The sequence below is a fragment of the Anser anser genome, assembly GCF_964211835.1.
Source record: "Anser anser genome assembly, chromosome: 7".
NCBI lineage: Eukaryota > Metazoa > Chordata > Aves > Anseriformes > Anatidae > Anser > Anser anser.
Window position 1 is genome coordinate 21789302 of NC_139727.1, and position 13164 is coordinate 21802465.

The 13164-nt window shown below is 47.0% G+C and overlaps 1 protein-coding gene across 4 annotated transcripts in view; it reads left to right on the top strand.

The window, feature by feature from the left end:
* Window positions 1-2966: 2966 nt before the first annotated feature.
* Window positions 2967-13164, top strand: part of PKD2L1 (polycystin 2 like 1, transient receptor potential cation channel) — a 28829-nt gene continuing 18631 nt past the window's right edge. For 2 of the 4 annotated variants that reach the window (XM_083844722.1, XM_083844723.1), the window contains exons 1-2: window positions 10458-10611; window positions 12713-12855. Coding sequence is in view for 2 of the 4 variants with exons in the window: in XM_083844720.1 (XP_083700846.1) it covers window positions 9712-9733; window positions 12713-12855 (165 nt within the window). In the remaining 2 variants the exon portion in view is untranslated. Of the gene's footprint in view, window positions 3080-8130; window positions 9734-10457; window positions 10612-12712; window positions 12856-13164 lie in introns of those variants that run through there. The other 2 variants (XM_083844720.1, XM_083844721.1) reach the window with 2 other exon arrangements.

The window sequence follows — 13164 nt, forward strand, 5'->3', positions numbered from 1 at the left end:
TGAGATTTATGTTTATATGAGCTGGCATCACCTTGCTTGCTTGCTTTCTGTCAGGTTTGCCCTCTCCTTAAAACACCATCTGCTGCTCCATAAATTCAGTGGATCCCACAGATCCCTGAAGATCCCCTGCTCCGTCCTCTCCCTTCAGGCATGGCTATGTTCAGGGTCTGTTAGCTGGGCTCTTTAGCTAACAGCTGCTCTTGGGTAGCTCCCTGAAGAGAAGCAGTGGCCAAAGCCCCAGCTGCTTTCCCACTATGGCCTGCAGAAAGGCTGGGGCTGAAAGAAGCTGGTGCTGACTTTGCCACCCTGCTGTGGCTCAATGGGGGATGTGAGGTTAGAGGGAGGAGATGACGTCCCAAAAATCACTGCTGTCTGATTGCCAGGGTCAGAAGGGAAAGCAGATGTAATTCAGGTGGTGGACCATGCCTCCAGGCTGTGACCAGGATGGCTGAATTCCCTGCCATTGGTGCAGAAATCTTATCAGCACTGAGAATTAGGCTGATAACAGGATGATGACTGCGATAGTGTGCTTATCTCTGCACTTTGTCCCATCCCTTGCCACCCGACTCGGTGCCAGCCCCCCCGCCCATCCTCCTCCCCTCCTGTTACCCCAAACAGGCTTTGCTCCCAGCCCTCGGGCTGCCAGCAGCAAGAACCCAGCCGGTATTGTCTAAACAGGGCCATACAATGGGCAGCATTGTTGACACTGGATTTTTGCCCTCATTAAAGATGACCTCACAGCCCACCCCTTGGCCACTTCAGCCAGCCCCTCGGGACTGTAAGGCTGTCTTTTGAACTCGGGTAAATAAATTGGGAGGGGAGGGGGAGAAAGGGATGGGGAGCAGAGGAACACAGCAGCCTTTGTGCTGCCACCCTCTCCTCAGCACTGGTGCTCTCTGGTGTCTTTCTACCCACACCAGACATGGCAGGCCAGGTGCCAAGGAGCCAGCATGCTGAGCGCCCTTATCCACCCTCCCTGGCCTGCATTCACTGGGCAGTGACACCCTCTGTGATCCTGCAGCCTCCTTTCTGGACATTTGCTGGACATCTCTCCTTGCTGTGGTCATTTCAGCTGTCCTTTCTCCTCCAGCCTTTCTGTGCCTCCCTGCCCACGCCTCCTGCCCCTTCTTTTTAGGGTGAGACCATCCTCTCAGCCATCTCCTGCTGCCAGCACTGTGAAAGTGCCAAGAAAGGACTGGGAAAATGCCACCTACTAGTGGCAGGTCTTCTGACCCAGCTTAGGTGGCATGGGCCACATTGTCTCCATGGTCCTTCTGGAGACAGACTCCTGGCAGGGGAAACAGGCATACCCTCGTAAGGTGAAGCTGGCGGGCTGCCCTGAGAGCATATACATGCTGCCAGGACGAGAAGCAGGAAGGACAAGGGGTGAACCTGCTGGATCCTCGTCCCATTCTTCCCCACTCTACACGTGAAAGTAGCACTCAAAAAAAACCACCCAAACCTCAAAGATGGGGTGTGCCTCTTCCTGTCTGCCGTCCCCAACTGCCTACATCTATACTTCAGTTTCCTTTAAAGTGAATGTTTTGTTTCCTCTTGGGCAATGGGACTAGAGCAGAGACCTGCCTTTATATTCCTCCAGTGGACAGCCCTCATGTCCTTCCTCTGTCTCTTCATTTATCTATGCTATGTCTTGGGAGCAGATGTAGGAGAAAGCTACTGGCTCAACACAAACTCTCCGGAATGCTGCAGTTTCCCAATATGTGGTTTTATTACCTAGATCTGCCTTTCCTGGAATATTTACACACATACAGCATTGTGGCTAGAGGAGGAATAATCTTGGTTTATCCCAGAAGATATTCAGACCATGAGTTTAATGCTCTTCCTTTCCCCACCCAGAGGATGAGGGCCAAAATGGCCTTTAGACCATTGTAATATTATTTTGTTGTGAAATGTGCCAGCAAGTGTCAGCATTTGGCCACCAACTTTGCATTAACTCAACACTAACAAAGCCATGGTGGGACCCCACAGGTATTTTGAGGATTAGAGAAGTGTCTTGATTTATGCTTCATTATCTCTGTCCACACCAACTCTTTGGTAAAGCAGTCTAAATAAAAGGCATCACTCCTCATGGCCTAACAGATGAGCACTGTTGTTTCAAGGTACAAAGTCCTAATCTGCTTCCAACTGGTCAGCAGTAACCAGGCTGCAACCACATGGCTAGGGTGCAGCTGGCCTTCTCCACAGACCTCAGCTACTCCCAAAACCAAAGCTTAATATTATAAGCAAGGGGAGCACAGCTGAGTCCTGCCAGAGCAACCCCGAAGTTGTGCTCAGCCAGCATAGGCAAGTGGCTTCTCTCATCTTTTGTTTTGCTTTTTTTTTTTTACTGCCTATAAAATGGGGGTGGTACTCACATTCTTTGTCACATTCACAACTGAAAATCCCTGACAGTTCCCACCTGAGCAGAGTGCCTCCCCACCGTGACTTGTGACAGGCTGCAGCAGTGTGCATGACTGCCCATGGAAAGGACATTCGGAGTCCTGAAGGAGAGAGGTGCTACAAGCTGCTACGTTTCCGTCCAGGAACATTTTTAGGTTTGCTTGCTGGGAATGAAGCCCTTACCTGCCTGCCTGGTTTTGCTGCCTTTCCAGGTCTTTGAAGAACCTGTCTGCCCTGTCTCCTTTAAAGAATGGAGCTGGAAAACACACTCTTCCCTTTCCACATTCATTTCCTCGCTTAAAGAAAAGGACTGCAGACATGTGGGATCATGTCAGTTTTGGAGGGTAAAATGCCCCAAGTTAACTAGTTAATTGTGTTCTGAGTGCTAATAGGGGGAGAGATCTGTTGCAAGTGTAAAAGAAATCCTCAACAAGTAGCACTTAAGTGACTCTGCAGCCCATTATCTACTCTCATTTATTTCTGATCACCTTTTTAAAGCCTCCTGGTTTTGTCTTTGTCTCTTGTGACAGCATCAAGATAGAAGTCCCATTCAAAAAGTCAAATTTGCAAAAACCTCTCACAAAGTCTGGACCTTATAGCACTGGAGAGCTGTGGCAGATGACAGACCACCACATGCATTCACACATTCGCACAGTGTGCATTTGGCACCTTCTGGAAGGTATGCTTTTTGCTTCCTCCATGCTTTGCTTGGGTCATATTTCCACAGGATTCAGGTATAAACTTCAGGAACCCATATGGGCACAGAAATTACTTTAACTTTCTCTAGCTGATAAGGACAGGCCTTTTTATCCATGAGTCTTTGACAAAAGAAAGTAAGGTAAAGGCAAAGTAGCAGAGTTGCTAGCTTCACTATGACTTTTGATGCAGAGTTACACAACACTGTCACAGCTGTTCTTTCCCTCCTAGCTTTACCTAAATGAGGATGGTTTGCAGAGGTTTTGAGAAAATGTGCTAGGAGCCCACACTTACAGGTTGCTGGAACAGCATTGGGGTCCATACTTGCAGTAGGGCTGCTCAGTTTCCCTATGTATGTGATACATTTCCCTGATGTATGTGATGGAAGATAGATCGAGCTTCCTACTTCTGTGGACTGTACTTAACTAGGAAGAGTGCAAAACATGTTGGAGGTCACTCTGCTTAGAGTTCCAATGAGATCTTGGCAAATGTGATACGTGAACTGAAATGAATAGGATGCAACTCACTAAACAAAGTTCTAGCTTAAGGGGGAAGAGAGTCAAGAGCCCAAACCTACACTTAGAGGGCAATTTGGTGAGATAGCAGTTCTAGAGTTAAGGGTCTGGGGCAACAGTGAAGCATGTGTTCAAAACCTCGTGCAACTGGGAGCAGAGCAAACTGTAGATGTAGAAACAGTGGCATAGGAAAGGAAAATGGAGTAACCATCTGGTTCTGCTTGGCACGGGGAACACCTTAGCTCTGAGGTTTTGCTCTGTTTATCCATTGTGTCATTCTGCTTTTTCTTTTTAGTCTGCTGGCTCTGTACTGTGTCTTGGGAATAACAACTCTGTAAAAAGAATTACATATAAAGATTAACCTTCCTGAACACACACACACAAAACAAACAAGCAAACAAACAAACAAACAAACAAAAAAAAAACAGAGACAGAACTCAGGCAAACTTACCCTGTCCTGCCCCAGCCAATCTTCATTTGCACATGAGACTTTGACATGAGCAGCTCTGGGAGATGCCTGTCAGGATGGCACCACTCAAACCACTAGGAAGGGACTGCAATGTCCCCCCTAGTGAGGAAGTCCCCATCTGATCACAACTTCTGAAATATTCTGAGACCACTCCAAAGGGACCCCGGGACACCAGCTAACAGGTCTGAGTGCTGGGGTAGGACGAGTCTGGAAAGTGCTGGAACACAGATAACAGCTAGTTGGTGTGCCAACACGCAGTGTTGCCAGTGGTAGGACCTGGACTCCTCTTTCACCACCTCTTTCTCAATCAGTCAGGAGCCAGCTCAGCCAGGTGATTGGTTTATCCCTGAATATTAAGCACATGTAGCATCTAAGCCTAACAATGACGCCAGCCTCTGGCTTATTTTAAAAGGCACTTGAGCCCTTCTTATTTTTCTACCTATAAAATGGGATACTTATGGATTATATGGAATTACATGATTGGGAATGAATAAACAGAGTACTGTGCAACACAGGACTGTGAAGGTCGAGTTTATGTTCTGTGGAAAAATGGGATGGAGAGAGGTAGAAAGGTGGTGAATCATTTGCAGCTCTTGAGGAATCCCCTCCTCTGCTCTCTCTCCACGACTTGGCCAGCACCATCAGCCTGAGAATCATGGGAGTGAGCTCCTCAGGACACGCCGGGATAGAACTAGGGCAGCTCTTTGGTGCCCAGAATCCCTGCCTCTGTTTCCAAAGGTGCCCGGATTCCTCATTCTGTATTTCCCTGCTCTGGCTTGTTGCTGGATCTCAGGTTGTCCCTATCCCTTAGGTGCAGGGACCCACCTCTTCCCCGGTGCTGCTGGATCTATCATAGCCATTCTTGCACCCTTGGGGACTGTCTGTTACTCCTCTTCAGCATGTGGGTGCTAACATGAGTTTCAGCAGCGGGGGGAAAAAGCAGCACCAAAATGTCAGCAGGTGACACCTGGAGGAAGAAGAGAGAGACAATCCCGAAGCAGGTGTCAGAGACGCGTGAGATTTTGCTCTGGAGGTCCCTGATCTCAGTGTATCTTATCTCTAAAGCTTGCTCTGGGCATGACAGGAACAGGCAGGGGTGGGTTGCCCTAGCCAGGTGAGAGTTACGTGATAGCTAACCAGTGCTGTGGATGTTAGTTTGAACTCTTAATCCAATTTTTCCACCCAGTCCCATCCCTTGTGCTGCAGCATGTGAACGATGTGCAGGGAGCAGTAGCCTGCCAGAGAAAGCTTTCCCAGGTGGAACAAATTGCATTTGCTTCACCCCAAACACTTGCACTGATCCTCAGAGGCTATTGATAGCCAAGTATTGTGCCTGGCTCTTGCACAGGATTTGCTGCCTTTCACATTGTTGGCAGATGTCTTTGTAGCTTTGTCCTGGCAGTGTGTTGGCTCTGCCCTTGTTGCCTTTATTAACCAAGGTGATAGAGTGGGTAATAATTGAATGAGTTTGGCAGAGGACAATGCCAAGCTGATTTGGAAAGTGAGTGCTGGTGGGATTGTGATTCCCAGGGCTTGTGGCTGGTGTGAGATGTGGTCCCAGGCAACAGGAGCCAATTGAGAAGAGGGCCATGAAGGCAGGAGCAACCGGCTGCACAAAGGGGACAAGTCTACAAGTGCACAAGCATCTGTTCTGTGCTGCCTGGCCCAGGAGGCCTTGTGGAGCCACAGCTGAGCACAAGTCAGCAGTATACCAGAGAGTTGCTAAATAAGCTCTTAAAGCTTGGGCTGTGGCACTAGGACCATCAAAGTTCACCATGTAGAGTCATTCTGCTATTGTGAAGGTACCAGCTGAAGAAATGTGTCAAACAGTGGGCACCATGCCCTGAGGGAGAGAGTGAGTTTTGGGGACAATCCAGGATGGAGGGAGGAAAATAGGAGGGGATGCAAGGTGTGTGATCAGCCTGAAAGGGCCAGCAGGTGGTGGCCAAGGCAGAAATGAAGAGAGGCAAGGACAAGGCAGAAGGAGACAATAATCTGCCCCTTTTCTTCACTGAACAAGAGGGAATGGAGCTATGTTGCAGCAGAACAGAATTAGATCAGGCCTAACTTGGGCTCACAAACCATGCTCATCCTGCTGGGATGGCGGTGCAGCCTGTGCCTCCCTCCTGCTGTCCGCTGGCCTGTCATGGGCCTGTGGCTGGGGAAACCCGGGGAAGAGGTGGTTTGTTGTCACTCAGAAGTGCCTCCTCAGCTCCAAACCTGCCTGGGACCAAGGGCACCCCTGAGGACAAGGCAGCAGCCCAAGGGCCACGTTACTGGACGGCCTCTTGGACAGCAGAAGTTTGTCTTAATGTGCATTTTGGGCAGCATGGGCTTTGCCACGTGTGCACCACAGCTCTGGGCCATGCCACCTCTTGCAGCAGGTCCACGTGAAGGGCCAGTCACGGTAGGAAAACAGGCGCTGGGCCTGCGTGAGGAGCACGCTGCGAGGGCTTGGCCCACACCTCACAAGCTGATTGTACGTGCTAGGGCAGTCTCAGGTGTGGGGCAGGCGGCTGGGGGCCCTCAGGAGCGGGGGCCGCGGCAGCCCCGCGGCGGGCGGCGGCGGGAGGACGGAGCGCGGCTGCCCCCCGCTGGCCGAGCCCCGGCGGTGCCGCCGCAGCGGCCGCTCCGCGCCGCAAAGCCCCACCGTTCGGATGTGGTGATGCTCACAGAGAACTTTAAACTTTGGGGGGTGGAAGGGAAGAAATCGAGAAGCATATTTAGTCCGTTGGCTTCTGTAGGGTTGCCAAATCCCAGAAAAAAAAAATGGAAGTGTAAGACTGCAGCTCTCAGTGTCCCACAGGGATTTCAGTTGCTGAATTGCACCCCGCTCAGGGAGCAAGTGTCTCAGGTAATCTGGACCCAGATTGCTGAGAGATTGGAACACCATCCTTGGAGAACACATCCTGAAAGGCAGAAAAGGCCTGATGCTCCCAGTGAGCTTTCTCAAACAGGGCAGCCCTGTGAATGTGTAAGATTGGTCTCCTGGCTCAGCACGTGCCAGTTTGTAGGCAAGAATCGCATGCAGTAAAATGTTTTAGGAGCTGCCCAGCAAAACTAGGTTGTCACACTAGTGAGTATGAGAGCTTTACTAAACTCTCAAACATGTAATCAGTGAGTACAATAAAAACCAATGCAGTGCAAATAATAGCAAATGAAACCACACAATGTTTTAATGTAAGTTTTACTGTAAATAAACTGAAGAGAGTAGAGGCCTTACCTATATGTCAGACTAAATGCTTAAGTACTGGTGCGTCTGAAGGTAGAAACACCAGCAGAAATGCAAGTGCATAACAAAGGGAACAACATCACAACAGATATGTTGTTTTACTAGTTTCTCATTATATGTGTTACTCCATCAGGCAAATGGATGTAACTGTTTTCCATCATGCTAGCAAAACTGATGGCAAGATTTAAACTGCTCCTTGTGCTACTTTATCATAGAGGCATACCATATCCTATTAGGTCTTACAGAAAGATGTAAGTCTTCATGTAGGAGTTTGTTGATGTTGCAGTATTACTGCTGGTCAAGTGGCCTTCTTTGTGGAAGCTTCTCTGTGCGATGGAGCACAGAGAATAAGACAGCAAGTTGATCCAAAAGGGGGATCTGGTCAGCATGCAGGTAGTTTTTGGGCAGCTTTTTGGTTATCAGAAGCATGGGGGGCAATTTTAGCTTTGCCTATGTGGTGCAATTTAATTGGTGTAGAAAGCTAATCAGCAATGGGTTTTGCAAGTGTTACTGCCGTATGTTTAGAAGTAAGAAAGATGTTTGAGCTAAACCATCAGAAAGGACACAGTCCTCTAAACCGCGAGGTGGGAGGGATGTAAAATCTGCTGCCTCACAGCCTTTGAGTGCTTCTCCTCTCAGCCCCATGGCGCGGCATATAGTCAAGCCTTCAAGCCCATGCCATGTCCCCAGGCCGCCTCTGGCCAAGCAGGCAGCGCCCCTGGGCAGGCCTGACCTCCCTGCGGGGGCTTCATGGGGCTTCCCCATGCGGGCTTCAAAGGGAAACGCTGAGGTACCTCAGTGAGGGGATGGCACGGGGTGGGCTTCGGCAGGCAACATTGAGGTACCTCCGAGAGGAGGTGGTGCCGAGGGGGCTTCGATGGGAAAGGCTGAGAAACCACAGAGCGGGGACGGTGCCCCGCGGTTGTTCAAAGGTAAACGCTGAGGTGCCTCGCAGAGGGTTAGCGGCAGGGGGGCTTCGGACTTCAGACAGGGAACAGTACCAGGTGGGCTTCAAAGGGGAAACACTGCGGTACCTCAGAGAGGGGATAGCGATAGGGTGCTTCAATGGGAAATAAAGAGTTACCTCTGAGAGGGGGCAGTATCGGGGCGGCATTAGCAGGAAACACTGAGGTACCTCAGAGAGGGGATGCCACTGAAGAGGGGGAGTTCAGAGGGAAATGCAGAGGTACCTCAGAGTGGATGGTGGGGCAGAAGCCCTGAAGCACCTCAGATGGGTCAACAAATTGTTTTGGATAGAAAATACTAATGTAAAGTATGGGAAAATGGCAAAACTGTAATTAGGCTTCCTAGAATGTACGTAGAGTTGCAGTAACTCTGCTTTGGGACAGAAACTTTGAGCTTGTTAATCATGCACTATATTTTTCTTTTTCTATCTTCTACAGCACCCAGGTGGATGGAGAAGCAAATATAAAAGAAGATCCACAGCACAGATACCACTAAATACTCTCAGCTTCAGAGACCTGAAGAACAGTTCCCTTCTTGTCTTCAGAATCTCTACTTCTAGGCTTCTCCCACGGAGAACAAAATCCCTAATAAAATGCCATACGAAACATTAGGGTGTACACTCTGCAGCTTCCAAGCCCACCTCTGCATTAACCCACACCTACAATATAGCCCTGCACATGCAATTTTAACTTTGCGGTTTTTGTGGTGGTTTTTGGCTTTGGTGAGGCTAGTGTGTGTTCGTCAGCAGTTGCTGTAGGGTGGACTCTTGAGGAGAATGTGATGTATGAAGCATGTTTGTTCATTATTTCCCATGGCTATATTAAGAAGGAACGAAGGGAGTCGCCAGGTGGCTGTAAGGACCTTGAGGCTCCCTGCCTGTTGCTGTCTCGGACGGAAAGTTGAGAGAACTTTGTGTAAATACTATAACTGCAAAATTGATAACCCACTGTCCTATCTTAAGACAAACCAACATGACCGGTTAAGGAGGGAAAAACACCACATACCAAGCAGAGGAAGACTACCGCCTTCATCCGTGCGACCACCAGAGGGACCGGAGACGACCCCCTAGCAACAGCTGACACAGCCGCGGTGCCAGGCAGGGGGGCTGCGTAACCCCGGAAGAACCCGATGATAAAAGGGGACTGTGAGGGGGGTGCGGGGCGCGGGCCGTTTGAGGAGCATGGGCTCTCCGGCCGGCCAGCGCTGTTTTGCTTGCTGGTCGCTTACTCAATAAACTAATTCTTTCTGGCTAAAAGAGTAATTTATAACGGAGAACATGAAGCTTTTCATGCAGGAGCTGGTAGTGTTGTAGTGGAAGTCCTTATGCAGGTGTTTGTTGATGTTGGAGGAGTACTGCAGGAAGAGTGGCTTACTTTGTGAAGGCTTGTCTATGAGATGCAGTATTGGGCGTAAGAGTGGTCTATTTTGAAGGGATGAAATCTGGTGAGTTCCCAGGTAGGTCTTGGACTGTTACTGGTTGGACAGTTGTTGGTGTGTGAGTTAGGTGTAGCACAGAGTGCAAAGTTGGCTTTGCTTGCATGGTGTAATTGTGTAGGTGTGGAATGCTAATCAGAAATGGGCTTTTGCGAGTGACCCTAAGACTCATAAATCATCTGGCTGCCTCAGACCTTTTCCCTCACTGTAGCGGGGCTGAGGAATCCCAGGCATGGTTGCAGTGTTACCAGACCCCATTGGAGTACCACACTGCAAACCTGAACATCACAAATTCCAGAGAAAAAATAACAAAGGAGAGTAAACCAGGTTTCAAATGATAACATTCTTATATGGGTGGTGAATTCTCCTGTGCCTGGGAAGACCAGGGTACACATGCTACTTCACCTATTTCTAAAATTACATTTTTTACTGTATTGCACGTTATCAAAATAAAGCTGCTTTTTTTCCATGCTTAATTCTTATCACATTATAGTAATTAGAAATAATAGAGATACTCAAGTTCATCCTAGCTGAACTGGAAGAAAGGTAGCAGGGGTGTGGACTGTTTAGTGAAAACAAAATCAAATGTACCATCTCGTTACCTTTGAGAGTGTTTTACTCTGATTAATTCCCTCTCAATGTACTGTGTATAATAAGGCATTTAAGTTCAGAATGTCCCTCTCCTCTCTGCCAAATTAAAGAAATCCAATAAGGTTGCTCCTTTTTGTTCCTACATTACATTCTCCTGCTCCCAATTTTAAGGGGCCACCTTTCTCCCAGTGAAAAGGGCACAAAGGTTGTTGTGTCCTTTGGGAAGGAGGGGTGTGGAGTTGTCAGAGGGGCTGGACTGCAGACACCAGGCAAGGGGCTCTTGAGGTGCCCCAGAATCGTGGTGTGAGGTAAGTAAAATAGGCTACCACAAGCCAGGAGTGGGGCCAGTTCCTTCCTTTTGAGGTTGGGGGCTATGGCCATAGTATTTTGAGTTGGAGCATGACCTTAAGCAGTGCTGCCATGGGAGAGGTACTGTTTTTATTAATGTCAGCTTTACAATCAAGAATGGTGAGAACCTGACATCCACTGCTAAAGTGCATGATAATTCAATAACAGAAAACATTCTTTTTACACAAATTGTTTGCTATCTTGGATATCTGCTATGCTGGAGGATTTGTTTTTTAGGGAAAGAGAATACCAGGAAATTAAATAATAATTTAGTTGTGGTGTTACACGCATTCACTCCTCTTTTCTCTACTGTATAGTATTTATAGCTGCCTTTTTTTTTTTTTTTAATTTGGATTGTTTGAAAATGAATGCTATTTTCGCTCTACATAGGTAATCTGTTATTCCTTTATGAGGTCCTTCTATCTCAGTTCACTATCATGTATCTGTGGCAGGATGTGATCATCACACTACCAATTGGTGGCAAAATTAGCTGTGGCTTATACTTCTGTAAAACAGTTCAACAATATATTGATCATGACAGAAAATAACTTCACAGTGGAAAATTTGAAGGAAACTACTGCTGATAAATTTAATTGTTAATTGAATTATTTAGGGGCAATAAAAATCCCTACTCTTTTATTCTTTGCTGTGCAGAAGGTGGTTGGACTTTTGCTTTGCAATGAATGAATGTTATAAAAAAATTTAATCCCCTGTGAAGAAGCAGGGTGGATTTATTCATGCCATATAAACACTTTATATTAGCTATGTAGAGAAACAGCATTTTTTAAAACAAAACAAAAACCTTCAAAGGTTCCTGCATACCTCTTCTGTATGTGCTATGATGCCAATTTTCTTGAGAGCCTTTGACAGCTTATTTCCTTTTAGTAAAAACTAAATAATATATTTTTTAAAGAAAACCAAACTGTATTGTGCCAATGAAAGAAAAGTATTTTACTACCCAAATCAGCTTAGTTCACAACTCCATGAAAAGCTAGTGAAAAAGGGGAGGTTTGGATCAGGTTCAGAGATTGTTTACAGGCTCATGGTAATGCACATTTAGTATCCACAAATTTGCATTGCAATTGCTAAGATAGTCCATGAGCACTGGAACTGTACCTGGCGTGTGTGTTCATTTCCCACCATCACAGTCTTTTCTGTTTCTGGAGGTCTTTGCAGATTATTATATAACTATTTCTGAATGGCACAAAACTTCCAGAGTTTCAATGCCTGCCCAGCTGCTGCTAAACTACAACTGAATCTTATAGAATTTGATGGTGTTAGAATAGTAGTGATAGCTGTTGATGATCCAGCTGATGTTGATATAACCAAGACAAGGGATGCAAGGAAAGACAATAAATTTTATTAAGCCAGAAGACATTATTAGGAAAAACATTTTCAGAATCATAAGCCTTTTTTGTGAGACTTGCAGGAATATGAGAGAGGATTTATGCATGCAGAAGCAGGCCAGTTGTTTCCCAAGTCCACCACGTGGCCTATTAAAGGAAAATCCTTCTCCTTGCAGACTTTGCAGGCCAGTTGTTTCCCAAGTCCACCACGTGGCCTATTAAAGGAAAATCCTTCTCCTTGCAGACTTTTTTTTTTTTTTTTGTAATAGCAGCATCAATTACTAGAATTATCTTTATTCTGTTTAGTGCTGATCTTCAGTGCTCTCTAACAAGGGTTGGTGGGGATCTTGATAAAAAATAATAGTATGTGCAAGTGTACCCCAAGGTAACTTGATTTTTTTTCTTAACCGTTGTTTCAATTTATCATTTAAATTAACAATATAAATAAAGCCAAAGCTCTGACATTATCCAAACAATGCACCATGATTTAGAAAATCCAACAACTAACAATATTCTTCTCCCTTTCTCCTCCCATGATTCATCTTTTAATTTGTTTAAATAATAATAATAAAAAGGAGGAAGTCATATTTCTTGCCCAGACTAAGTGTGTGCATGTACATGCCTGGCAGCGCATATCAACAACACCCAGTGTTTTACTTTGGTCTCTTGCCAGCCTCCTTGCTAGCTAGCATTGCTCTGTTATTCATTGAAACAGGTCTGTGGCCACAGGCCGTTGAAGAAGAGAAGCAGTGGCAAGGCCAAGAGAGCACATCCCCAGCCCCACGGCGGAATACAAGCCAGCTGAGGCCCTGGCCAGCAGCGTGCTGCTGTATCCTGCATGAAGACTCGATGTGCCAGGTAGGAATAGCTCACAGGCTACCCAATGAAGCGGCTGGCCAGCTGACAGAGAGCTCATCTCTGAGCTTCACCTAGCCTGCTCTTAACAAATTAGCCAGCAACAGAGAACTTATCCCCTCCCTATCTGAACATTTCCGTGGCTTTGTTCCTCTCATCTGCTCAGTGGATTTGTCTGCAGTGAATGAGTGCTCAGTGCAGGAACCGCTCTGACCCACATGGTATTTTAAGGAAAATTCTGGGGCTGTGCTTTTTTGTTCCCCTACCATGCTGAATCCCACTGTGAAGATGGTTTCTAGTTTTAGAAAGAGA